The sequence below is a fragment of the Amorphotheca resinae genome, assembly GCF_003019875.1.
Source record: "Amorphotheca resinae ATCC 22711 unplaced genomic scaffold M430scaffold_4, whole genome shotgun sequence".
NCBI lineage: Eukaryota > Fungi > Ascomycota > Leotiomycetes > Helotiales > Amorphothecaceae > Amorphotheca > Amorphotheca resinae.
Genome location: NW_020194474.1, coordinates 370,033 through 395,953, shown reverse-complemented (window position 1 = coordinate 395,953; position 25,921 = coordinate 370,033). Strand labels below are relative to the sequence as shown.

The window sequence follows — 25,921 nt, the reverse complement described above, 5'->3', positions numbered from 1 at the left end:
TTGGCTGGCCACTGGAACCACATGGCACTCTGTTCAGTAGCCAAGGCAGATGCTTGATACCTGATGTCATTTCCCCATCACGAATGCACTGTGCCGTCAGCATGGAAATCATCTTACGAGCGGTTACCAGCAATTGATTGACTCTCAACGTCTTTTCCTTTGATATCTACAGTATATCTATCTACATCCACTGTATGTCGATAAGTATAAAGAAAGATAAGAGTATCAACTTACCTTACCTGCCACTGTAGATCCAAGCCGCTCGATCGTCACACATCCCAACCTCACATCAATCCCCCATTCTCCACCATCCTACATACCTATTCCACCATCAGTGTGCATCACAACCACATTCCCATCTCCAACCTCCTCCCCTTCCCCAGCCTCCTCAAAAAGCAAAAGCCCCTTATCTTATACATAAATCCACACTGTCTGCACATCAAATCCTCCATCCATACATACGGAGTATACCCGCACCCACGCATGCACCCACCCCCCGCCACGGCACAACCGGAGATCTTATCTTGACAGCTCAGACCGCGACATCTGTCAGGATCCCTGTCCTGATTATTTCCTGCACTCCAAAAGAAATCAAAGATTATAACAAACACAATACCAAACAAAACCCTAACCCTATGTATGTATTTTGTAAAAGAACCTCTTTAAACCTAATTTTAAGACATAGCTATTTTTAAACCTACCTTATGTCTTAAAATAGCGCTGAGCGTTTCTGGGTTCGGGACGGAAATGAATAGCCGATGTTGTTTGGACGACATATGTACCTTAGGTGCAAGAAGCGTGGAGATAGATAGCACATTCATGACTTTGTAAATTCTGTGTTTTATATCCATCTCAATATCAATATCATTGTCAATCTCCTATATATATATATGTTTTCTTTCCCAGCCCCTCCTTTTCCCCTCTCACCAGCTAGCTAGCCATCTCGCCCATTAGCGAAAAGCATCATCGCATCGCCGCATCCGTTCCGCAACCACCCCTCCCCACCAAAAGACCCCCCAAAAAAGTCCAAAATTAAAAATATAAATATAAAAAAACCACATCTCCAGAAAAGATGAGGGGATTACTTTACTGCACCCTCCGGGAATCGAACCCGGGGCCAGCGCATGGGAAGCGCTGATTTTACCACTAAACCAAGAGTGCGTACCAGTACACCATAGACATTTGTACTATGGGAGGAGGAGGCGTTATTTGGTTTATATTAGTAAGATTACTAGGTAACTACTTGCTAGGTGGGGTGCACAGGAGAAGGGTGGGGTTGAGAGGCTGAGGAATCAATCATGCTGTCTCGGGAATTGGTTATGATGGGATGAGTGAGGTACGAAGGATGGGTATTGGGTAAGTAAAATATAATATTCATTTCATAGAGCTTGCTGCGGAGTTATTCATTCATACGATGTGCTCTCGCGATGTAAGTAATAAGTACCTTAAATACAGACGTCTAGCGCCTAAGGATTTATACAATATACTCTTACACAGTCCCCTTCCAATGCATCCTCGAGGTCAAGATACATCCACGCTGGTGGGCGATGATGAACGACCACCCCCGCCCATCATTGGCAACATCTCATCACTGCCGGCCCTCTTATGCATCTCCCCCTTCCTCACCCACCTCTCCCTGCCCGGCCTGACATGCGCCCACCAGATCCAGTACAGCACACCAGTGCCCAAGACCGCCAGCGCCGTCGCCGGGTATGCATAGTACGGGAACCTGGGATCGCCCTTCTGCAGATCCGGGCGGATCCAGGGCATGACAAGCAGGAGGCAATTACTAGCCGCGAAGACCAGCGTATAGATCTTGCGGGCGCGGAACGGGCTATTCCAGTGTTCGCGCGGGGATGTCTGCAGGTAGAGCAGCCCCAGCGAGATGGCGACGCTGATGACGGAGACTGGGTAGCCGCCGATGTCGACGAGGAATTCGTAGATGGCGCCCGGCGGCGGGATGATGATCACGAGCACGCTGACGAGCCAATGCAGTGCGAGGCCCGCGAGCGGAGGGTCGAGATCGTGGGGGAGAGACCAGAACCGTGGGAAAGGTAGGAGGCCATCGCGGCCGAGTTCTTGGTTCACTCGTGCCTGCGCGAAGCTGGTCGCGGCGATGTTTCCAAAGGCGCTGACGATGATGAAGAGCGGAAGGATGTTCTCGCCGACGAGCTCGCCGAAGATGGTCTTGAAGAAGTGGCCGGCAATAACTGTTCCGCTGGATCTAAAATCGGAGAGTTCGACGACTAGGAAGTAGGAAATGTTGGCGAGAATGTAGCCAATCGAGACGAGAGAGAGCGCGACGGGGGCAGCAACGCGGAGGGTGGGGATCGGATTGTGTAGGGAGGAGAGGACGTTGTTCGCGGTGCTGTAGCCGCGAAAGCAGTAGAGGATCTTAAGGAGAGCAGTGGCGTAGTCGTGTGGTTGCGTCGAGGAACCGGCGAAGAGATTGGAAAAATTCCTCTGCGCTGTAGAACGGGTGTCTCCTACTTCAAGGGATAATCGTCGACGCTCGAGAGAAGGGAGATTCGAAGACCCAACGCCCATAAATGCTCCCGCAAGCCCGGAAAGGATGACAATAACGAGAATGAGCATCTTCCCCACGCCCAACACATTGATGATGCGTAGTCCAAGCTTCTGATACTTTGCATGTATGACACAAGTCAAGGTAATGACGCCCACAGCGACAGTCCTTACATTCCACCTGTTGGCATCAATCTCCAACGCATACATCACGTACTCCCCCAGCACTATGCAATTCGGCGTGCTGAACCCCAAGAGTACAACGTAGGCCATAAAGCAACACGTAGCCAGCATCCGCGGCCTCGTGAAGATACGCTCAAGGTACACACGCTCTCCACCAGAGCGAGGAATTCCCGTTCCGAGGTCCAGGTAAACGGCGAGACCGCAGTAAGATATCAGGGAACCAAGGATCCAGAGCGTGATGCAGGCCCCGACTGAGCCGACGGAGGTCAGGATCGAGGAGGGGATGCTGTAGATACCTACCCCGACAGTCTTACCGAGGATGATATTGATTGCGGAGAACGTTCCCAGCTTTTCCACTGGGGGAGCAGGGAAGCTGGGAGTGAGAGGGAGGAATGAGGAGCTGGTAGATGGAGAAATGAGCGTGGTGCTTGATGATATGTAGTTGTCATGTCGCCCGGCCTGATCTTTCCCAGATTCTGTTAACGAAAAACCCCGCGGCGTAGGTAGATATGGCAAGTTGCTGTACGCTCCATATCGAGGCGGATTGGTATTGATATTCCACAGCCTTTCGGGGCCGTGGGAAGACGGCGGTTGAATCCGTCGTGGGGTAACTGGTGACCGACAGTTAACCTCCACAAAACCATTCCTTAAAGGAGACGCAGCCGTAGATATGGCACCGCCGAGGAAAGATCTTTGATCGGAGAATCCTGTCATCTAGACTAGAATCCCGCAGACCTCTTTCTTAGAAACAAGCAGGTCATTGGATCAACGTCAAACAAACGATAGCCGATGCTGTGAATGGATAGGGGAGGGAAGCTAACGAGACAGAAACAAGATTGAGAGAAGCAAAAGACACGAGAGTGCGAAGAAATGAGAAGATATGAGGGAGTTATTGAGCGGGCGCTGAGACGGATCCGTGAGCAGGAGACGCTGGCACGCTGCCCATGCTAGATCAGCATATCTAAGACGTCTACCCCTCCGCCTCAAAGCCAATGATTCCATCTACTACATCACACATTCCCAGACGCTAGACGGCGGATGCTCAGGTCACAAACCCCGTTACGAGGCCTTCCCCAGCTGCTCCCTGTATCGAGGTCGATCTCTTCGATACGGGAAATCAATTGCACGGCAGAACTCGCAATGAAACAACTAACATGGAAGAGCAGTATCCAGCAGAAGATCGGCTTGTAGCCGCATCATATAAGAGGATAAGCAATGTTTACCCGAGTGTATTGGGTTTTCGGCTCTTGCTTGGATGTCGGTAGTCCAGCTCTGACAATGCCATGTCGGCCTGAAACTCGGTATGTCAAACGGTGGGGTGGACGAAACACCGACAAAACGAAGAAGCAGGTATCCAACGGCGATCAGAACCAACGTTCTCAAAACACAAAGCCGCGCCAATCCTCATTTCTGATTATAGAAATACTTTATTGGCAAATGTCGAACGTTTCAATCATTAGATCTTCTGTTTCTATAGTTCTCTGCTCTTTAGGCATCTAATTTCAGTCGCTCTAACAAAGCATCGATCTTCCCAAGAAGGACTTGGTAATTTATAGCATCGGCGGCGAACTCATCGCCAGCTATTTCTCCGTCTAAAGTCCTGATCTCGCCATTGATCAAAGGGTTCGAGGGAGGCTCCTGTTTGTTAGTTGGAGGGTCACTCATAGAGATTGCTTCATCTGGTGGAGCAGAAGCGTTGGAAATGGCTTGCGCTGCATCGGCGCTGATCTCTCCATTTTCGTCCATCATTTCATCGAGACCGGAGTCTTCAAACCGTAGCCGGAAGCGTTCAGACAGGTAGTATCGGATGCTGTATCATTATTAGCAGACGCACACCATGCTAGACTGGTGGGAGCATACTCATCGACCAACTCAATACTGTCCGTCTCCTGTCTCTTTTCAATTCTCGCCGCACTTTCTTTGATCAATTCCTCAAACTCCTCCTCATCGATATAATCCTCCAACCTATAGGCTAAATATCGCGCGCTGAATTCTTCTAATCTCTGTATCTTCAAGAACCAACCCGCTCGAAGGACGTCGTAAACGTTGATAGGTTCAATCTCAACCTCCTCGGGGCCTTCTGTATGAGTGCGATCTGCAAGGTTGCTGGCACCGTTACCTATCGTGCTGATGACTATGGTGGCCTTCGTTTTCAGCTTCTCGATGAATAGCATATCTGCGGCAAAGAGGACGTCGAGGGCGAGCTCGAGAGGAATATCGGCCTTCTCTGTGTAGAGGAAAGTCAAAACGATCTCTAAGACCGCAGGCGAGCAATCGACGGTCACAATATGCAGGTACTCTGTCATTTGGGCTTCTTGAAATGAGGAGCCAAACATTGTCTGAAAATATTCAGAACGCAAGAGCATTGCCCGGTGAACGGGGAAGAGGACGGATTTCCGTGGTTTCCTCGTTGTTGATGCCGACCGCAACATTGCTGAAGGTCCAATTGGAATCCCATTCAAAGGCCCAGGGGTATTTCTGATCTTGGGTGTCTCTTGTCCAGAAGTCGGCTCATCCGTTTCCTCCTCTTCGTCAGCCCGCAACAAGACATCCGCGAAAATTCCATTATCCCTAGTCCATTTCACGTCTGAAGCCCTGCTCGAATCGACATGGATCTTATGCTTCAGCACATTATTCCGGTACCACGTCTCGATCTGATCCCTTCCCCTTGTTACTTCATCTTGGTGCCGTTGCCTAGCTATCCGCCTGTCACTTGGAGATAATATGCTTTCCCACAACGATTCAATTTCCAATTGTTTGCTAATTTTGTCAATCCCCTTGAGGACTTCTTCTTCCGATACAAAACTCTTATTGCTGAGGCCAAGATCTGATGGTACGTCTCCAAGATATAAATACCGTAGTGCAATTTGAAATGCTTCTGGGGGAATCGTGTTGGGCAGCCTCCAAACCGCAGTTTCAGGAGCTGCAGCCAATTTCCTCTGGAAATATGGTGATCTTGCAGATAGGACAAATTTGTGTAAATCCCAAATATCCGAAGAAGCAGCGAGGCGGATATCTGATGTTTTGGGTGTATTTCGAGTGAGCAGAGAGGTAATGTGCGAGGCCAGAGGCTGCAGCGGATTGGTACTCTTGGAGTAATCATATTGGAGCAGGAGATTCCTGATTCGGTTATTTAACGCGTTGTAGAGGCATCGCTCGCCCTGAAACGTATCTCGTTCGCAGAGCGCGCCGGACTCGAGGAGAAGTTGAACGACTTCATAATGCCCGCAAAGGCTGGCCTGGCAGTTTTGTCAGCGGAACACCTCTGGGAGCAAGCAACGCTTATACTTAAGGTAGACGGTAGCGCTCACCAATATCAGCGGTGTATAATCAAACGGGTCCCTAGCATTGATATTGACTCCCGTGGCAATAGCTTCCTGACAACCCTTCAGATCTCCTATGCGACAAGCATCACAGAGCTTCTGGAAGTCCGGGCTGGTGTCAAGAGGCGAATCGTCTTTAAGAACCCCGTCTTGGATAAGCTGATGTTCGTCCTTGAGCTGCACCTCAAGCTCGTCTTTGCGAAAAACCATATTGGATCCTGATCTTGGCTGACCCGCAGCTCCTAAGTATACTGGGGAGGGGTGATAGAATGTGGGATAATGACAAAGTATTTCTGTGGCAATTGTTATCGATTAGAGTTCGCCAATCAGCGGGCCTGTCGCCAAAGTGGCCCAGACTAAGGATCTGGTGTTGCTGTGGCGACGAGCGAGATGTCAACATTTCGGAAGAGACGAGCGACCAGAAGACTTCCAAAGAAAAGAATCAACGCACCAATTCGACAAATACTCACCACGAACATAGCCTGGCAAAACATTTGCTCATGGCATTAGATGTTGCAATAGTCTACTAACGAACACACCAACAGCAACTCGGATTACTAGCCCTAGAGACGATGTCTGAAGTAGAGAAGTACGAGGTATTGGAGAAGATCGGTGAGTCTCGAGCTGTCAGTACATGGATGATACCTAACAGCATATAGGCCATGGCTCCTTTGGGATCATCAGAAAGGTGCGCAGAAAGTCAGATGGTCAAGTGCTCTGTCGCAAGGAGATCAATTATGTGCGCATGTCAACAAAAGAAAGAGAACAACTCCACGCTGAGTTTGCCATTCTTTCTTCTCTTCGACACCCGAACATCGTTGGATATTACCACCGGGAACACCTGAAGTCAACCCAAGACCTCCATTTATATATGGAATATTGCGGAAATGGAGATCTCGGTCGCGTCATCAAGGATCTTAAGCTGAAGCAGCAATACGCAGAAGAAGGATTTGTGTGGAGCATGTTCTCTCAGCTGGTCACAGCGCTGTACAGGTGTCACTACGGCGTTGATCCCCCAGAAGTTGGAAGCAATGTCATGGGGCTGGGCAATACTGCGAAACCGCGAACACCTCCTGGCGGTGTTATGATCTTGCATCGCGACCTCAAGCCGGAAAATGGTGAGTTAATGTTGGTCGCGTTGGGAGTTCCGGCTAATATCTTGAAGTTTTCCTTGGAGAAGACAATTCAGTTAAACTTGGGGATTTTGGTCTTTCAAAAATCATGCAATCACACGACTTTGCATCCACCTACGTCGGTACTCCCTTCTATATGTCCCCTGAAATCTGCGCAGCAGAGCGATATACCCTCAAATCGGATATATGGTCACTCGGATGCATCATCTACGAACTCTGCGCTCGAGAACCTCCATTCAACGCCAAGTCACACTTTCAACTAGTCCAAAAGATCAAGGAGGGAAAGGTTGCACCGTTACCCAGTGTTTACTCTCCAGAACTCAACGCTGTCATTAGAGATTGCCTCAAAGTCAACCCGGACCGGCGGCCTGACACTGCCACCCTACTCAATCTCCCTGTTGTTAAGCTGATGCGAAAGGAGAAGGAAGTTGTAGAACTTGGACGGCTACTGAAAACAAAGGAGGATCTTGCTATGCAGAAGGTACGAGAAGCAGAAGACCGGCTCCAGAGACTGGATGCAGAGAAAGCGCAAATGCGACAAGAGATTGAGAATTCTCTGCGAAGGGAATGGGAAGTCAAGGCTCAGCTAGAGATCAATCGACTTGTGCAACTCGAGATTGAACGATTGCAAAAGAAATTTGACCAAGAAGTACGGGAAAGAGTGGAGGATGAATTGCAAAAGAGGATTAGCACGCAAAGTGCCTCATCAGCAAAGGACCTTTCAGGTTCAGGGCCCCAGCCTGGAAATGACATACCACTCTCATCAGTGAGCACAAGTGGAGATCTCGATTTCCCCTCTACGACAGATCTGACGGATCTCTCAATGGATTCTCCAGAACCCAGCAAAACTCTCAAGAGAAGTACACGCACTCCCTTTGGCCGGGCTCAAACTATGTTTGCTGGCGGAGCTGGTACACCAATGGATGTGGATATGTCCGAACCATCACCAATTTCCATTGCCTCGCTCTCCCTCTCACCCCGCCGCAATGGTGGCACGAAAGCCCCCAGTACCGGACGAAACATCTTCGCTGCGGCTGCCGCAGCTGGAGCTGAAGCTCGCTGGCAGCCGACTATGATCACCTCGGACGACGAGGATGATGAGGACGACCTTCCTCCCGTACCTTCACCCACGCGACCAAAAGCTTCAAAGAACCCATTCAAACCAGCCGGTGCTCGACCAGCTCTGGTCTCCCAGAAGACTGCTCCACTAGCCAAGAAGAACAGCCAGCTCAATATCTTTGCCGCGGGCAAAGCATCGACTGCCCCATCGCTACCGACATTATCCAACGTGCCAGATTTGAGACCTCAGTCAAGCAACCCTGCGCTGAAAGAACGAAGCAACTCGCCCAATCGACGATTATCCAAGATCCCCAGCTCCACGAATCTCCTAAGTCTCGAGAATGCCCCTCTCTCACCAACCCGCAAAGGCAGTCTCAAAGCCAAAGGCGCCAATACAGGCGAAGATCTGAACAAGATCGCAGTAAAGAACAACATGGCCAAAGTTAACAGCGGTGGATCAGGAACTCTACCACCACGTGGGAGGACCTTAGTCGAATTAGCACAAGCAAGAGCTGGCGGCAGACCAGTGGAGATTGCGGATGGGACCAGGAGCCCCGAAGCCAAGGGTAAAGCATTCGCCGCGCGGATGGCAGAGAGGATCGCAAAGGAGAGTACGCCACCGCCGGTCTGGGATCCAGAGACGGACGACATGCCTAGTCCATTCTTGGTACGGAATCGGAAGGTTGTGCGGTGATAGGATTCCCATTGAGGAGGCGCCAAAGATAACGATTAAGGAAGCGAACCCATGACTGATATCGAATATATATGCGAGCAGCAGGAGCAACGGCTTTGCAAATAAATGGAAGGGATTGGGGAGCCCGGTGTGACAGCCCGTCAGCCTTTTTACAAACAAACAAATATCTCCTTTGTCGTGCATGGACGGTTGGGTGGGTGACTCAAGGAAGACGGCATCTTTTCTCTTCTCTAGGCAAAGGCGTTTGGCATATGGATTGTGTACTCAGAGAGAAGTGTTGGAGTTCCAGGGTAGCGTGTCTAGGGATATAAAGTCCGTAAAGAACGTAATTGGAAAACATATACTCAATTATCCTATCCTTATTAATTCAAGTTTCCTAGTAATAGGGTGTAAGTATAGCTTGCTGTATAGAAGAATACATGTTGCTTAAAGTACCTGGTAGACTTGTTGTCTATATACCTGTCGTGTCTTGAAGCCTAGAAGCCCAATTTCTGGTAGGCACCCGAATTCAGCCAATGACACAAAGGCGCCCCCACGGAACTTAACTTTTGTTGCACATCTGACATCGCCAATGTTCTCACTTTCAAAGGCCTCTTTAATCTGTATCAGATCGTCGTCGTCAAGCTTTTGTTGCACATCTAACCTCGCTAATGTTCTCACCTTCCAAGAGCCCTTTGGTTCTGTGCCGTATCGTCAAAACTTTTGTTGCACATCTGACATCGCCGATGTTCTCACCTTCAAAGGCCTGTTGATTCTGTATCAGATCGTCGTCGTCAAGCTTTTGTTGCACATCTGACCTCGACAACGTTCTCATCTTCAAAAGCAGTCTGGTTCTACAACATGTCGTCAAAACGCTTCTTTGTTTCCTAAGGTATCTACGCCTCGCTTAAATTACGCTAGTCCCCCCCTTTTCACGAATTTCGTAACTCATCTAAGAGCTACACCTCACCTTCTCACCCTTCTCTATAAGTGCGATGCGCAATTCAAATCACCTACCTAGATTGTGCCTGGCATTTAAGACTAAGTTGAAGGCTGTCTAACCAGATGAACACGCCATCCTTTCAAGAACTTTAATGCACATCTAAGTCGCACCCATAATATATTCATCTTTCGGGTTATCCTAATTAGGCATATAAAGCCCCCTCCTAATCTTTTGTTGCACGTCTGACCTGGGCAGACGTCATTTCTTGATTCTAGAAGCACTTCAAGACTGCAATCATCATCAGAGTGCTTCTTTATAGAACTAGTAGTTTAGTACCCCTTATTCAAGAACTCTGTTGCACATCTAAGCCATGCTTGGCCTACATACGGATTTTGAGCTTAAATTTAAGATTAACCGGTAACAGAAGAGTACATAGGTACCTAGGTACCTACTGTTCAAGGACTTTGTTGCACATCGGAGTACTGGCGCCTGAGCGCCTGATATATAGCACTGTTATGGATTGTCTAAATCAGGCAGAGATATCCTATCTTGAGTGTTTTGTTGCACATCGTACTTGAGCATTACGTTACCCAAGGCTTGAGATCATCCAATCATGTAGCAGTATCCCCCTTCTTAGAATTCTGTTGCATGTCGGAGTGGCGTGCCAAGCAGTGTTTCCTTTTTGGGTCGTCCAAATCGGGATAAATCAGCCTCCTTTCTAGATTTTGTTGCACGTCGGAGTGGCGCCTCGTCGCCTGAGGGACGGATATTCATGTTTTAGCGTTACCTTATCAGATCAGATCAGCCCCCTCACTCTCCCTTTTCTAACCTTTGTTGCACATCGCAGTGGCGCCTCGTCGCCTGAGGGATGGATATGCCGCCTAGCCTTGGCGTTACCAAACAAACCAGCTCAAAGCCGCCCCCTCTCAACTTTTGTTGCACATCGCAGTGGCGCCTCGTCGCCTGAGGGATATGTTCCTGTCTCGGTGTTATCAACTCAGATCAACTCAGATCAACCCCTCTCCCCCCCTTCTCCAGCATTTGTTGCACGTCTGAGTCTCAACTTCCTCACCTTTGTTGACCTACCCCCGTTCTAGTTGATGATATGCAACAAGACTTCCTTGCTCGCCCAGTATTCAAGATTGTTCAATCACTGACCTTATCTACCCTGGATTAACCCCATCTTCCAGGCAAGCTTAGAGTGACTGTAGAAATAGGGCTAACATCATGAATTATTACACATGCAGCAGCGATCATATAGCTCAAAGAGAATATGTCTGACTAGCTAAAGAGAAAAGAGGATTGATTGATCTTTGATTCATGGTCCTCGAAGATGTATTAGGTACGTTTCTATGAGCAAGCTACTTACATATATCAAGAACTCAACACTGGGTCAAGTTGAAAATATGATCTTAGGTAGAGAGTCATAGACAAAAGTAAGACCGAGCACTTGCAATCCTGTATCTTGCCTATGCTTTAAAGCAACAAGTCAAACTTCCAATACTCAACATGCTCTATGAATGAGAGATTAGCCTCTAAGCTTCTGAATGACTCAACCCCTTTCTTTAGTTGGAAAGCATCTATTGAGCGACAAAGGCAGAGAAAGAGATAAAAAAAAGGGGGGATTAAGCGAGTGAACCTTCATGAAGATACTGAGCAGATTCAGATTCACTGGCCCAGGTAGTAACTTTCCAACCCCGAGCGATTTACCTCTTCCACCATATTCTCATCTCAGATCTCCACACCCACCTTTGCTCAACATCCAACAACAACGAGTACAGCGATGGAGCCACGCCGAAACAACCTCCCCACGGGAGGCATTCCGAATCAGTTCTCTGATATGCCGCAGTATCCTAGTCTCCAGCGTCAACAAAGCACTGACTCGACCGACTCCGCTGATAGCTTTCGCACCCAGATCCCTTTGCCTTATTACCTTCCCAACGAAGCCCAGGCACCGGAGTACAACTTCATCCCTCAGATCTCAAGCCCTTGGGCCACGCCTGACCTTTCTCAAACCGCGACCATGCCGAGCTTCGTGGGAGCGGGCAAGACCTTGAACCCCACCTCCTCGCCCTATGTGCCTACTGGCTTCTCACCCATCACGCCTGTCACACAGAGCTTCCAAGGTCCCCCGATGTATGCTAATCCTTACATCCGGAACAATTCGATCTCTTCTTCTTCAACCTCGCAGCAGTCCTTACAGCAAGGTAACCAGATGGGTGATATGCCGCCTTATCAGACTGCCAATCAATACACCCAGCAATCAGGTCTGCTCGGAGGCCCAGTTGGCGGCATGCAACCTCACTTTCAACAGCAGCAGCCGTTTGGAGTCACGTCTAATCCTTATGGTCAGTATGGAACTGCTGGGGGAGGTCAGACAGCTTATAACTCCCAACCCAACATGTACGCTGCAAGCTCAAATGGTTTGCCTTCTCCAACCTACCCGCCTCCGATCACAGGTCAGAACTTCCAGAGCATGGCACAGCCTGGAATTGGTGCTGGCGCGACTGGTCAGCCATGGGGATCCGCTTTCTCTGGGCCAAGTGTGCACAATCCACAGGTTATGAACTCGACCGCTACCTCATACGGCGTCCAGAATCAGGGAGGTAGTTATGGCATTGGTCCAAATACCTCTTACAGTGGCCTGCATCAGGGAACCTTGCAATTCGTCCGCAGGGAGAGACTCTCGTCTTCGCAGCAGAACATGCAGCCCTCTAAGCTAGGAACCGCACCAGTTTTAAGTTATGAGAGCCAAAACAATCCCCAGAAGTTCGAGTTCGGAGGTCCAGTCCACCCACCATCGATGAAGACACCTCAACCTACAAGCACTCCCAGCTCCGTCCAGAGCGCTGGAAATACGAGCGTCCGTTCAGTCTCCGGTGATCGTCAGTCTTTGATGAGTGAAGAACCCAACATTAACCTCAGCTTGCCTCCGACGCCAGGCCCGAGACCCCATCAGCTGGATGTTGAGTTCAGCTCTGAGCCACGCAATACCGAGACTCCTCACCTTCGATCTCGACGCGGACAGAGCATTACAGCCACGGATCCTTCTCACAAGACCGTCTCGAACTGGCTCGATAACACTCCCACTGCTGCTAACTCCACTTTGAGAGACATTCCCGACCCTAAACGCCGAGCTTCACCACCCAAGATGTTGAGTTTGCTTGCTGCTGCTAGGCCCGAGGCTAGGACCTTGAGGGCAATCAACGAAAATGATCCCTTTACCTATGGTTCATCAGGCGCGGCCAATCCGTTCGCACCGATGCAAGCCATCGTTCCCTATGACAATTCTCTGCTTGGGCCGGCCGGACGAAACAACATGGGAGCCAGTCCACTGCTTCGAAACCTGACTGGAAATGGTACCCGTAAGCCGACTATCGCGGAGGTTCTTGATTACAGAAACTTGCCATTCGCCGAATATTGCAGATTGGCTAAGGAAGACACTTGGGGTGTTGTCAAGATCAAGAATGTGAGTGTCCAGATACCAGTGTTTGCAGGATGTGCTAACAGTCTGCAGATCCCATACTCGGTCAATCGCCCAGAGGTCCTCGCATTTCTTGGTCGCAACGCAAAAATTGTTGCAGAGCAGGACAATGAGCCTATCCACATTATCATGGAGCGTGTTACAAGCAAGACTTTAGATTGCTATATCGAGTTCGTCAGTCTGAACGAGGCTGTCGCTGCAGTAAATCGCTTCGAAACCAACCGAACTGGTGGGCGTGGTGGTCGTCTGGGTCAGCGTCATGTTGAGGTGGAGCTTTCCAGCCAGGAACAGCTCATGAAAGATTTGTTCCCTAAGGCGAAGAATGTCAAGTGGCATGGCTCCAAGCCTGAGATTATTCCCAGAGACCCCAAAGACAAGTTTAATTCTGGATTCCAGGGATTCGTCAGTCGTGAGGAGCTGGTCATGTTGGTGAAGCACGTTGAGTCGCCACAGCGAGTAAGTATCTTTCCGTGGCCTCTCCATTAGTTCTATTGTTCCCGTCTCCAGTGCTCGACAATTTCGCTGACAGTTCTAGTCTCCGTTCTCGAAGGAGTGCCCTCAGCGCCCATTCGAGTGCCTCATCAGTACTTTGCTCAAGGTATATCCCCCTTAAAAGGTCGTTCGGTCAAGGCTTCCCTTGCTAACAATTAACAGTACCCATGGTATATGGTCGATTACATTACCATCGAAGACCGCAGCCTGTTGCACAAGGCTACCATTGACTTGTTGACCCTTCTAGTGGAGCGTGTCAACAATGACAAGGAGAACCTCAGTCTCACTCCGATGCTTCTGAAGCGTGTTTGGAAAGCTGCCTTGAAGTGTCCTGGCTTCACGCCTGCAATGAAAGACGATGTCGTCTTCATCTGTCAGATTGATGACCAAACAGCCATTGAGTATGGAGTTCCGCCATACGCAGCCTATTGGAAGTATATCTGGACAATTGGCCCTAAACCTGGTGCTCCCATTGATGTGCTATTGGTAAGTTCTGTTCCCAACCTATATTACTCTTCAACGAGATGTCAATAGTATCTTTGAATGGCCACTCTGACTATCCTCAGTGGTACATTGCGATCATTCGCGAAACCACGGAATCCAAGCAGCAATTGTCGCTCGCGGAGCAAGCTGCACGGGGTGAACAGAAAAAGGAATTGAAGCTGTTCGGCGATCTCGACTTGCACTTTAACTTCCCCAAAAACATCGCACAGATGAAATTGGCTGAGGTCGCAAGAATTGAGTGGTCGGCGATCGAAAAGCTTTTGAGGCAGGCTCTGGGCCCAAAGGCTTTGCCGTCGAGCGAGCAATCGTACTGATACGAAATGCTTTACACTGACTGATCGTTGTCGGCCGCAAATTTGAACCGGGGTTTCTACTTGAAGCCCAGACACTGTCCCTTGCCCACATCACATCTTGACTATGGTATCAATCACTCGCGTCTGTTGATGAGATTGAGTCGGATATACCCTTTTTGGGGTTTTGCTGGGTACAGATGATTCTACCTCTGTTTTCGGAGCTTTCTCTTCTTTGGTCGTTGCCTTAATTATTGCAACCTTTTTGATGATTATGGATGGCCTGAACTGACTCAGCTGGATCTCAGATGAGGTTAGGGCAGGATTTATGGATGGGTTTCCCTTAACTTGAGGAATAATGAATTCGTGCGACGCGATAAATTGATAGATGATGGTGATTGTGAAATGCTTGGTCTGCGTTATGAAGGATGGCCATGGCTCTCGTGGGCTTCGGAAGTAGTGGACGATAGGCATATCAAAAATTCAGTGCTACTCAATAATTGCTGCGCCAGTAACAAACACTTGAATTTGCCTTGACAGATTGATGAATGAACGCAACGCAACACAACACCATTTGCTGACTTGGTGAAGGTTCGGGCTGCCTTGAGAAAATCATCACCAGCTCTCGAGCGAAGGTTTGCTGTTCAGGGGGAGAGGTCCCCAATACAGATAAACCAACTCATTATATGCGAATTTCTGAATGAAAAAGCTAGCATCACGATGATATGTGAAGTGTGTAGTGGTGATGATTGATGGAGAATCCAGATTTCATGTTTCGGTAGAAAGGCAGGAATTTCGCTTGTCACTAAAACCCTCTTCTTCTTGAACTATGACACCTTCCTCCCCACAACCATGCAATCTTCCAAAGCCGCTCTCCCCCAATCTTTCATTGCTAAGAAGAAGAAGATCCTGGATCAACTCTCTGTTCCAGCGTCAGAATACGATGATCTGTCACCCAAGGGCTCAATCGATGTAGGGATCCGAGATCTCATTGATGAGATCAATCAGATTGAAGGATGTGTGACAACTAGTAGTTGTTCGGGACGAGTTAGTGTGTTTCTTGAGGGAAAAAGGCGGTTTGAAGAGGAGAGCCGTGCTGAGCCTGGGGAAAAGGAGGGGGAAGATGGAAAAGTTGTGGAGGATCAAATGGACGTCTCCGGGGACGCAGGTGAAGTAAGAGAGACAACAGCTGGAGTCGGTGGGAAGGGAGGAGGTGGAAGATGGCTGTACGTCTCTCATACCGAAGTTGCGGTTGATGAACATGGGCATGTTGGCGGTTTGGTAGGGCTTCTGGGAATGGAGCCATTGCACGACGATCCACCACGTGATGCCGCCAGGAGGTATATACATTTCAAATTTGAGCCTATGGTTAGTTCAGAAAACTGTTGATCTAATTTACCCTTTCTTCTAATGGAACCTCTTACTAACAGGCCCCAGATTCTCCATGTCCTCACGGCATCTTTTGAACATGCCCAAATGGTTCTCTCCGCAGCTCTCCAAGCCGGGTTTCGAGAGAGTGGTGCTATCAACCTGACGTCCTCTACTAAAGAGCCGCCGAGTCCAATAGTCGCCGTCCGCTCGATGGGCCTAGCATTGGAATCACTAGTTGGGTTCCACCATGATGGACGAGAGCTTTGTAGCGTTTCGGAAAAAGATCTGAGAACGTTGCTGGAGATTTCTAACGAACGATTTCGGGTTAACAGTGAAAGAATCATGAGGTTTCAAGCACTGCTGAGACAACTGACGTCTGCTGGCGCAGCGTCGAAGCGGAGGGGGGATGGAGAGGAATGGGAGGACCCTCAGGTGAGGAGGGAGAGGAAGAAAGCAGAGGGGTTGAGGAGAAAGCAGCTGTTAAAAGAAACAGGAGGTCCTCCTCCCAAAGACCCGGAAGATATATCTGGTCTAGAATTCCTCGAGTAAAAAAGATACCCCATCCACCAAAACCACGGAATTCTGTCTTATGTACTGGTCTGCCTTCCCTCATGCAGATTACATGTTGACCGAAATATCCCAAAAGCCAGTCGGCCCATCCATTTCCTTCTGTTACACATATTCTACATTTCCCGATACTGTGGTGTACTCACTACCTAACAACCTTCTCAACCCAGGCGTCCTCCAATCTCCTAACCTCCTCCCTGAACGTCTGCACCTCTTTCCAGCAATCCAGAGGCCGCCTGTCATTCTCCCTCAAGCACCTCACCACTTCCCCCTTGGCCTTCTCCACGTTCTCATCCAGGTCCGCCAACTTCTTCCTCTGCTCCAATTTCTTCTTCAACTCCTGAACATCATTCTGTACCGCCTCCCTGCCCAACTCCCTCAATGTGTCGCCCGCCGACTTCTCCTTCTTCTCTGCTGATTGCTCCTCGACAGCGGAGATCTTGGACTGCAGCTCCTCGTACTCTTTCGCCGCGCTCTCCTGGAGACGTTTCAGCTCGCTGGCGACACGCGCTTGGATATGGAGCTCGAGGGCTTTGGCACGCGTAGAGTCGGTCTTTGAGATTGAGCATCAGCATGCGATTTGAATAGAATGGGAACTTCACGCTGGACACATACCTCGGGGCTGGCCTGCAAGGAGTCTACCAGCTCCTGCGAGAATCGGACGGGTGATTCGCTGGGGCATGTCAGTTTCGGGTTGCACCGGGAAACAATTGAGATGGTTTACCTTTGCCAGACATGAGATGTCGGCGCAGATGTAGGCTTTGAGGATCCGGATCCCATTTTGAGGTCTTGGAGAGCTTCAATGGCTGGTTGTAATCCAGCTCTTGGAAATTTGAGGTTCGGGCAGGACGGCGATTGTGACTTAGTCATTTCACGTGATTACCATGTCCGAAGACGCGGAGTTCATGCCTCGGGTATAAGGCTCCAAGTAGACGAGGAATTTTGTCCATTTCTTCGACGACATCTCTTTTACTTCCTTTGCATCCTTTGCATCCTATTCCATTTCTCTGATATCTTTTCATATTAGTTCGAACCACCTGAATAGTTCTTAGTAAGAGATTGCTTGTTTCCTCTCCAGCTTTTGCATTCTCGTGAAGCCACTTTATCCGTGTCCCGTCCCGTTTCCCGTGGCTGGTTCCCCCCATACCAGCAGAGGCTGAGCGAGCCCGCCCTCGTGCATGATTCATGTTAATACCCAGATCTACAGTATCTATACGCGAGCGAAGATCGGTCTGGTGTTATCTGATAGACTGATACACAGAAGCTTCTCCAGATCCAAGATTCCGCCTGCAGAACGTCATCTTACAGCTTGTGAGTCGTGGTTCAACATGATTACTATGTCCACAGTATATGCGTGTCGACAGTACAGTAGGTATGCATACAGCATGGCCAATCATTCCGTCTTATCTCGTCGGCTCGACCCGTGAATGTTGAAACTTGAAACCCTTTCTCGGGCTGTTTCAAGACCTTCGGCCAGTGAAACGAGAGCGCCGTGAAAGTGTCCAGGATATTCGAGATCTGCACTTGGAGCCGAGTTAATCCACGTCCAATCGCTGGTGGCCCGGGACATCCCTCGTATACACCCACAATCCACAGGACCGATTGAGAGGTAGCCTCACGACTCACGAGTCACGATGAGCAGTTTTTAGCTGGCCCGGACTGCCTGGCTTCTTAAGGCTCGCAGTCCTCTTGCTTGTACATCTAGTTGGTAGGCCGTGCTGTGCTCCCTCGTTTGCCTCAAGCCTGTCTGTAGTTTTGAATGTGGCTGGGATCTACGAGATGGACCCGCTCCCGATTCTCTTGACTCTCTCGATCTGGTGGTAGTAAAAGACCGCCGGCCCATAGTTACGAAAAGCTTCTTTTTCATGTGCGATGACCTGCGTTTTAGTTCTTTTGCTGCTCTTTTGTTCTAGCTCCCCCGCCTTCTGCTTCCTTGGATCGAAGTCGAATCCGCTGCACCTATAAGTTCTGCTGAGCAGCGAAATTACAAGTTGGAAACATCGCCAATTAACAAACGAGTGATCAGAGAGACGAAGCTTTGAATCATCTTCTTTTCAATTTTCTGTATTGGGATTCCGCCAGTTCGCGCAAGTTCTACGAGCTCAATCTACACCCTTCCCTATCGGATCATCCACAATATTATCCTTTGTCTTTGAATCATACTAGGCAACAGACTAAATACCGGGGACAAGACAGTCATTGTGCCCTTTGTCTATCAGTTCTGACGACGACCTTTTGTCCTTCGAATCAACTTCACAACAATGCCTCTTGTTCAGAACACCAAGTCTTTGTTCCGCACTAGAGAACAATAGGGAGAATAGTATTGTTAAGGAGGTCATCTCTATCTTGATCTCGAAGGTTGGTCTCCAATCTTCAAACGTCTCAATATCCTCGACTCTTCTAGAAACATTCAACTCAAGAACGCTTAGATCTATTCACACTTTAAAGTATCTCAGGTCCTACCCGAATATCCACGAATTTCACAGATAGTACCTCAATGGCCTCTCAAACGGAGCATCACGCCTTCCACTCCCTTCGTCAGCTCGTGAACGAAACGAGCACATGCTCCACAAACGCCAGTTCGACAAACCAGTCAGCAGCCGAGGCGATAGCACCATTTGCAACCGCCCTCAACGGGGTGAACATATCGATGAACAACATCTTCAGAGATGCCTTGTGGGGGAGTTTAGGCGCGCTGGCCGTGCTCATACTCCTCGTAAGAATGGGTGAGAGGCTCCAGTCCCATCTACGACATCTTATGGCCATGAGCGTATCAGGGCAACAGCAGACGTATTGGACGCTGAACCGGACAAGCTGGTGGAAAGTCAAGAAACATCTCCTCTACGCACCCCTGTGGAAGAAACGTCACAATCGAGAGATCCGGCTCTCCTCAGCTATCAGCATGGGAACCCTTCCGTCGAGGTTCCACACCCTCCTCCTGAGCGCCTATGTCATAAGCAACATCGTGTACTGCGCATGGCTGGATTATGGGAAACTCGACAAGTACTCGGTAGTAGCTCAGCTACGGGGCATATCAGGGGATCTAGCGGTTGTCAACATGATCCCGCTAGTGATCTTCGCAGGCCGTAACAACCCCTTGATCTCCCTACTGCAGGTCAGTTTTGACACTTACAACCTTCTTCATCGATGGATGGGCCGAGTTGTCGTCCTGGAAGTATTCGTACACACCGCAGCTTGGGCTTATGTCAAATACGCAGCAACAGGATGGTCTGGCATTGGTTCAATGATTATACAGGACCCTTTCATAACCTGGGGCACGGTTGGCACCATTGTTATGCTCGTCATCCTCTTGAGTTCTCCCTCTCCAGTCAGACATGCTTTCTACGAGACATTCCTTGATGTCCATATCATACTTGCATGCGTCTTGATGCTTGCCGTCGTTATTCATTGCGAACTGGGCAAGCTTCCTCAGAGACCCTACATCTGGGCTGCGATTTCATTATGGCTAGGAGAAAGGATTGCTCGCATGGTCAGGATCGTGTACTGCAACTACTCACGCAAAGGCTGGATAAACGCCTCGGTCGAAGCACTACCTGGGGATGCCTGCAGAGTGATCCTGCACCTTCCGAAATACATCCATATCAAGCCTGGCACCCACGCCTACCTCCGATTTTCCTCGATAAACCCATGGGAATCCCACCCTTTCTCCATCGCGTGGGTTGACCACCGACCTCGCATCCCCGTCCTCCCAAGCGCAGAGAAGGACTTGGAGTCGCAAGACCCAATGCGGATCGACAAATCAAACACCATCACCGAGGTCTCCTTCATCATCCAGGCTCAAACCGGCCTAACCCGACGTCTCTTCAACAAAGCCCGAGTGGCTCCACGCACACTGCCCATCCGCGCCGCCCTCGAAGGGCCTTACGCAGGCCACCACTCCCTCGACTCCTACGGGCACGTCGTCCTCTTCGCGGGCTCCAGCGGCATCACGCACCAACTGCCCTACATCCGCCACCTGCTACACAACTACTCTCTCGCGACCGTCGCCACGCGCCGCATCCTCCTCGTCTGGATCATCCGCGACATCGAACAACTAACCTGGGTTCGTCCCTGGATGGACACACTTCTACAACACCCGCACCGGCGCGCGGTCCTCACGCTCAAGCTCTTCATAACGCGACCGCGCGACGCGCGCCAACTCATCTCTCCCAGCGCCACGGTGCAGCTGTTCCCCGGACGCCCAAACGTGCAATTCCTGTTGAAGAACGAGGTCAGGAATAGGGTGGGCGCTATGTGCGTCACGGTCTGCGGACCCGGTGGGTTAGCGGATAATGTTAGAGAGGTGGTGAGGGAGGTGCAGGAGGAAGGGGTGGTGGATTTTATCGAGGAGAGCTTTACTTGGTGAGAAGTCCGAATCTTGCTCAAAAACCCAAGCCCCACAAAAGCTTCTCACTCCCTCCCATGACAACACGATATGCCACGATATAACGACACACGATACGATACGAAACCCCCCAAAGAATCACAGCATGTATGCATAGCGTTGACATTTTCCGCACGCACTTGATAAGGTAGATGGCATAGGCGTTAACCTTTTTGATGAAATTGTATATATATGAATTTATAGCAAGGAATCTAGCTAGCTAGGTAAAACAATGAATCGAACGAGGTTACCTACCTACCTAGTTAAGCAGTGCATGCTTATATTAATAGTGCCTTACCTATCTCTGTTTTCCGTAGGTGTACAATCAATCCAGTGAATAGTGACATCAACGTCTACCTCTTTCTTAGATCGAAACTAAAATGAAAATAGGAGGGAATATAATAGTTGGATAAGGGAAGAAAGGAGGGGGGTTGATAATCACACAATCACATAATTAAAGGCACGCAAGCATAAGCATGGAGGGATCACATTTCATTCATCTCAATCATATCCACAACCTTCCATAGTTTCCCCTACACTCCCCTAAAAAGGTCCGATGCGGTGACGGGGTCCCATCACATCACTTGATGCAGGGGCCGTGGCCACGCGCGCAGAATCTATCCACAACCTCTCTCCATGCGATCCATCTCCTCTCGGATCCGTGCTTTCTTCCCTTGCGATTATAGCCAGCCACCAGCCACGCTACGGACCCAGTCGGTCGCTCGTTGCGGGCTATTACATTACTATTTCCACCTAGATCGGGGGAATACAAGAAGGGTAGGTGGCATGACTATGTCCTCCTCTGGTGCTCGTCTCTCTCTAATCTCCTCCTCTGACTTCTCTTCGTCGTAAAAGGAAACGTGAACGCTAGCGTAGGGGCATATCTGGGGTATTGGCGCGGGGTGGTGACAAGGGGTGTAAGGGGTCGAAAACTTTTATACAAGGGTGCTGTCGGTGCTAAACGTGCTGTAAGGTGCTGTGCAAAACATTTATGTCGTGTCGATGATTCCCAGACGGATCTACGGTCGACTTCGCCGAGGATCGTTTATCGCTTTATCGCTAGAAGGTTCCGGGGTCGCCACGATGGAGGAAGGGGGAAAGAATAAAACAAGGGTAAGGCCTGCTGCAGAGTCGAAGATAAGCCAGGCAAAGATGTAACAGAACAGAAGTGATAAATGAAGACGTCAATAATCCAGTAAAGCTCTATGCGTAAACTTCACGTTGCGCCGGCCCTAGGGGAAGGACATTAAAAGTTATAGGATTCTTGGACGCGAATGATCGAAGAAGCGATCATGTTTGTTGGACGCCTTGGGTGCCCCCAATTTGACGCTTGACCTGCTCGCGTGCCCATCGAGCCGTATCAATGGTTCGGGCTTGGTATTCACGGTTTTGACGAGTGTCCTTGATCATGGCGGTCAACCAATCAGCGCGGTAGTACGATGCGAACTCGCCGTTGGGGAAGGCATCGGCGAGATCACTATTTGACGTTAGAACTTCTGAACAATATCTATAGGAACTGTGAAAATATACCCGATCACACCCATAGAAGAGCGCATGAGCGCGTCGCTTCTGTTCGGGTCAAGCCAGACAATGTTGAGAAGTTGGAAGATCGATTCGACGTATGGTTGAAGCAGTGCAGCTGGATTGATATTAGCACGCCGTACCTCCGACGAACGGATAACTTACTCTTGTTGCCAGCCTTCATAGCGCCGATGATCCCACCCCAAGCGTCCATGATACCTTCACGCAACGAGATGACATAATCGAACATCTCATACGATCCATCTGGACTAGCTTGAACGCTGGCAGCCTGTTGAAGGACTTGGGCGACAACCGAAAGGTAGGTCTCAAAGTGACCGCCAATAGCCCCAGCAATGTCCCCAAAGCATTGAAGGATAGCAGGCTTGAACTGGTTGGCAAGCGCCGTACTCTGTGTCTGATGTAAGCGACGATCCTTCAAATATGGACAACAAGGAAAAAGGGCTTGATCCGGCATATTCAAATAGAGGTTCCAAGGGGGATGAGTAAAGTAAGAAGTTAAAATATGACGTACTCTCAAGTTGTTCAATAGATAGTTCATAAATGTATCGCAGTATGGTTGGCAAGGCTCGCCCATCGAACGGGTGATATCGCTGACGAGGCCGATAGCCATCGAGCAGAGACCGGGCTCCTCCTGGTTGCCAAGTGCATTGTAGAGGAAGGGAACGAAAGCTTCCATGTAAGGAGAGAAGGCTTCTTCCAGAGCATTGGCCAAGCTGCTGACAGTTGCAAAGATAGCTTCAGGGACACTTGACTTCGGACCTGCATTGGTAAGGATCTGCAACAGAACGGTCATGATACGGTCAGCCTGGGGCTGAATCTCTTTCTCGAGTCGTTGGATGATGGCCAAGAGGACGCTGGCTAAGCTGGTCTGCATCTCCTCAAGGGTGATCTTGTCCTCGACGCTGACAACCTGAGCTTGAAGAGGAACGGTGGCCTCCAAACGCTTGATGATGACATCTGACAAGGATGCAACAGCAGGAAGACTGGCATTGGCCGCATTCTGGACAAAGGTGTTAAGGACTTCATAAGCAGCGGTTCGAAGCTGGTTATCAGCATCACCTCTCTCGGTGACTTGGAGGAGTCGTGTAATACTCTCGTTGAAGTGAGGTGTGAGAGGGTTCTCCTCGCATCCTATCTCGCCCGAGAAGCGCTCAGCAAGATTCATCAATGCCCAGCAGCATGACCCAGCCATTTTCGGACTGCTGATTAAACCGGCAAAGAGTGATGCGATCAGTTGTGGTAGATGGACCTGGGGGTCGATAGCTTCTGAGCAGGCCTCGGTAATGCGTCCGAGAGCATAGGCCGTGGAATCCTTGACTTGGATGACCTTGTCATCCATCATGGTGATGATTACTGGTAGTGCCTGCTTGACAATGGGCTCGAGAGTGCTATCATCTGGACCTTCCATGATGGCACCGAATGCCGAGATAGCGGCATCTCGGTGGTGCCAGTCCTCGTGGTGCAGGTTGGCCTCAACAAACGAGAGAACTGGCTGAATGATGATCTGTCGAACTGCCTGGGCGTAAAGCTGCAGACATTGATATGCAGCTCGTGAGATGTTATATTCGTCATCACCTGCATCCTCATCTTGCTTTGTCAATAGTGTCAAGAGAACTGGGACGACCTCATTAGTCGCGACCTGACAGAAGTGGTAGAAAGGTCGCATTTGATCAACTCTCTCGACCTGTAATTGATGGGTCAGCAACTATAGAAAGGCGAGTAGGTTTAATACGAACCTGTGAATTGTCATCCTCAATGGCAATTTCCTCCTCGCAAACAGTGCTCCAGAACTCCACGGCGAGCTTGGCAACATCCTCTTCCTCGCTCTTCATGCCCATGATAGTGAGGCCAAACAGAGCCTTCTCCATATAGAAGCGCATTAGCTCATAGTAAAGAGCCATGATTCTGTTGAGACACCCGAAAGCGCCCTGTTGTATCCGCGTATCAGGAGCTTGTGTAGCCTCGCAGACAACCTGCATGATATAATTCCGCTCGCCCTCATTCTTGAAATTGCTATCTACGAACTCTAGGGAGTCTCCAAGAGCATAGATGGCAGCCAGACGAACCTCGGGGTTGGGCTCCTCTTTTCGGGCTCCTTGAACAACAGCAGTCAAGATAGCATTAGAGTGTTGAACCAGGCTACTTCGGAGCTCTGCATCTTGACTCTCACAGATGAATCCGATTGTGGTCAAGGAAGCTTGCTTAAGATGGTCAGCACCATCGCCGACACTGCGTACCAGCCATTGCATAAGCTCGGGCCATTGATCGCGCGGCAGCTCGATGGCTGCTATTGAAGCGACGACCTGAGCAGCTGCTTGCCCAGCTTGAGCATTGGTTGAGGCGAGGGCCTGGAGTGAGAGATCCTTCACCCGTTTCTTGGTGTCGGGGTCTTGTTGTATCCACTTCTCCTGTAATTGGCGTAACCGAGCATATTCGCGCGCAGTGAAGGCGTTCTTCAACGCAATACCAGCAGCGGCACGGATCGAGCCTTGGGCTTCTTCGTTGGCAAGTTCTTGAACGAGGGTGACTAGGTAGCCGGACTGTAGTGACAGAGGTTAGCAGGGCTGCGCTACGCAGGCCAAGGGATGCGGTCAGGGTAGGGCAACATAGGCAACATACGAAGTTGGTCTCAGCAGCTTGTGTGAGTTGCTGTTCAGCAGCATTTCGAGTGGGACCATCTGTTCACAGTCAGTGTTGATCAATCTATGCCAGCTGATAGCCCTCGCTGGAGCTGGTAATGTGAGAACTGACCAGCTGAGAAGGTATTCAATAACACCTGATTGACGTCCATGATCGCGGTGTCACAGCCGTTGCTGCGCGTCTCGTGCGTCTGGAATGTACCTAGGTAAGAGCCTTACAGAGAGCTTGCTTTGGTGGCAGAGAGTATGGAGAGTGTCTCTGGGCAAAGAGACGGGGGAGGGGTCGAGAAGGGGGAGTCAAAGAGGTTTGTGGTGGAAGGTCGCTTGTGCGGAAGTTTTATTGACTTTCGTGTTGATAGTGCCTCTCTTGCACTCGTAACTCCGTGCGAGGCTGCGGGGCAGAGTGCACAAGCCGAAACGGTCAACAGAGCAAGACGATGCGAGGGGGGCGGACTCCACAGGCAAATGAATGTAAAGAATCAAGAACCGTAAAGAAGATGTCTATGGGGGAGGGATTTGGAGACTTGGACAGAGTAGGGGAGATATGTAAAGGGTCGATCGTTTTTCAGAAAGTCGTCCACTCAGCAATTCGCGCTGCTGCTGGGATAGAGACGGCGCTAGCGCTGCATCGGGCAAGGTCGGGTTGGAGGTGAGGCACGTGACGCGCGTCACGGTTTTTGGGGGAGATGGGAGATCCGGGGGTTTTTTTCATCTCCCTTTCCTACCTTACCTTTAATAGGGTCTACGCTGATTCCAGAACGTGCGACGTAAGTAGTAAAGTACCTATTTACTCATATAAACAAGACTTTTA

The 25,921-nt window shown here is 49.8% G+C and overlaps 9 protein-coding genes across 9 annotated transcripts; 5 read left to right on the top strand and 4 right to left on the bottom strand.

Annotated features, from left to right (window-relative positions):
• Window positions 1-238: 238 nt before the first annotated feature.
• Window positions 239-3,897, bottom strand: M430DRAFT_65200 (hypothetical protein). Its single transcript, XM_024869156.1, has 4 exons — window positions 3,646-3,897; window positions 2,732-3,413; window positions 1,651-2,692; window positions 239-374 (listed from the first exon to the last, which is right to left on the bottom strand). Exons 1-4 carry the CDS (start codon window positions 3,650-3,652, stop codon window positions 342-344), a joined length of 1,764 nt encoding a protein of 587 aa, XP_024722119.1. The 5' UTR covers window positions 3,653-3,897; the 3' UTR covers window positions 239-341.
• Window positions 3,898-4,194: 297 nt separating this feature from the next.
• M430DRAFT_99719 (hypothetical protein) lies at window positions 4,195-6,239 on the bottom strand (the record flags this gene model as incomplete). The annotated part of the gene is made up of 3 exons (XM_024870210.1): window positions 4,195-4,516; window positions 4,567-5,940; window positions 6,043-6,239. 3 exons carry the CDS (start codon window positions 6,237-6,239, stop codon window positions 4,195-4,197), a joined length of 1,893 nt encoding a protein of 630 aa, XP_024722118.1.
• A 362-nt stretch (window positions 6,240-6,601) lies between these two features.
• On the top strand, window positions 6,602-8,915 carry M430DRAFT_26499 (hypothetical protein; the record flags this gene model as incomplete). Its single annotated transcript, XM_024865405.1, has 3 exons — window positions 6,602-6,641; window positions 6,689-7,147; window positions 7,195-8,915. The coding sequence occupies 3 exons, from the start codon at window positions 6,602-6,604 to the stop codon at window positions 8,913-8,915; spliced, it is 2,220 nt and encodes a 739-aa protein (XP_024722117.1).
• A 91-nt stretch (window positions 8,916-9,006) lies between these two features.
• Window positions 9,007-9,440, top strand: M430DRAFT_219398 (hypothetical protein). Its single transcript, XM_024864599.1, has one exon. The coding sequence runs from the start codon at window positions 9,097-9,099 to the stop codon at window positions 9,343-9,345; it is 249 nt and encodes an 82-aa protein (XP_024722116.1). The 5' UTR covers window positions 9,007-9,096; the 3' UTR covers window positions 9,346-9,440.
• A 1,993-nt stretch (window positions 9,441-11,433) lies between these two features.
• Window positions 11,434-14,631, top strand: M430DRAFT_40765 (hypothetical protein; the record flags this gene model as incomplete). The annotated part of the gene is made up of 5 exons (XM_024867428.1): window positions 11,434-13,306; window positions 13,355-13,777; window positions 13,857-13,919; window positions 13,976-14,299; window positions 14,380-14,631. Exons 1-5 carry the CDS (start codon window positions 11,621-11,623, stop codon window positions 14,629-14,631), a joined length of 2,748 nt encoding a protein of 915 aa, XP_024722115.1. The 5' UTR covers window positions 11,434-11,620.
• An 828-nt stretch (window positions 14,632-15,459) lies between these two features.
• Window positions 15,460-16,527, top strand: M430DRAFT_49142 (hypothetical protein; the record flags this gene model as incomplete). Its single annotated transcript, XM_024868046.1, has 2 exons — window positions 15,460-15,975; window positions 16,045-16,527. 2 exons carry the CDS (start codon window positions 15,460-15,462, stop codon window positions 16,525-16,527), a joined length of 999 nt encoding a protein of 332 aa, XP_024722114.1.
• Window positions 16,528-16,683: 156 nt separating this feature from the next.
• M430DRAFT_65195 (hypothetical protein) lies at window positions 16,684-17,340 on the bottom strand. Its single transcript, XM_024869155.1, has 3 exons — window positions 17,270-17,340; window positions 17,161-17,218; window positions 16,684-17,098 (listed from the first exon to the last, which is right to left on the bottom strand). Exons 1-3 carry the CDS (start codon window positions 17,323-17,325, stop codon window positions 16,691-16,693), a joined length of 522 nt encoding a protein of 173 aa, XP_024722113.1. The 5' UTR covers window positions 17,326-17,340; the 3' UTR covers window positions 16,684-16,690.
• A 1,702-nt stretch (window positions 17,341-19,042) lies between these two features.
• M430DRAFT_49140 (hypothetical protein) lies at window positions 19,043-20,911 on the top strand (the record flags this gene model as incomplete). Its single annotated transcript, XM_024868045.1, has 1 exon — window positions 19,043-20,911. One exon carries the CDS (start codon window positions 19,043-19,045, stop codon window positions 20,909-20,911), a length of 1,869 nt encoding a protein of 622 aa, XP_024722112.1.
• Window positions 20,912-21,995: 1,084 nt separating this feature from the next.
• M430DRAFT_57350 (hypothetical protein) lies at window positions 21,996-25,625 on the bottom strand. Its single transcript, XM_024868669.1, has 7 exons — window positions 25,223-25,625; window positions 25,091-25,149; window positions 24,208-25,011; window positions 22,983-24,155; window positions 22,616-22,859; window positions 22,460-22,568; window positions 21,996-22,406 (listed from the first exon to the last, which is right to left on the bottom strand). Exons 1-7 carry the CDS (start codon window positions 25,260-25,262, stop codon window positions 22,220-22,222), a joined length of 2,616 nt encoding a protein of 871 aa, XP_024722111.1. The 5' UTR covers window positions 25,263-25,625; the 3' UTR covers window positions 21,996-22,219.
• Between the last annotated feature and the right edge of the window lie 296 nt (window positions 25,626-25,921).

Coding starts and splice junctions, on each gene's coding strand:
- M430DRAFT_65195 (XM_024869155.1), bottom strand. CDS start 17,325: ATGGGATCCGGATCCTCAAAGCCTACATCTGCGCCGACATCTCATGTC. Junction 17,219..17,269: donor ACATCTCATGTCTGGCAAAG/GTAAACCATCTC, acceptor GACATGCCCCAG/CGAATCACCCGTCCGATTCT. Junction 17,099..17,160: donor CCTTGCAGGCCAGCCCCGAG/GTATGTGTCCAG, acceptor TCAATCTCAAAG/ACCGACTCTACGCGTGCCAA.
- M430DRAFT_57350 (XM_024868669.1), bottom strand. CDS start 25,262: ATGGACGTCAATCAGGTGTTATTGAATACCTTCTCAGCTG. Junction 24,156..24,207: donor TTGAGGATGACAATTCACAG/GTTCGTATTAAA, acceptor CATCAATTACAG/GTCGAGAGAGTTGATCAAAT. Junction 22,569..22,615: donor TATGAAGGCTGGCAACAAGA/GTAAGTTATCCG, acceptor ATATCAATCCAG/CTGCACTGCTTCAACCATAC.
- M430DRAFT_219398 (XM_024864599.1), top strand. CDS start 9,097: ATGGACGGTTGGGTGGGTGACTCAAGGAAGACGGCATCTTTTCTCTTC.
- M430DRAFT_65200 (XM_024869156.1), bottom strand. Junction 2,693..2,731: donor GTGCTGGGGGAGTACGTGAT/GTATGCGTTGGA, acceptor GTGGAATGTAAG/GACTGTCGCTGTGGGCGTCA. Junction 375..1,650: donor ACTGGATCTGGTGGGCGCAT/GTCAGGCCGGGC, acceptor AGGCTGGGGAAG/GGGAGGAGGTTGGAGATGGG.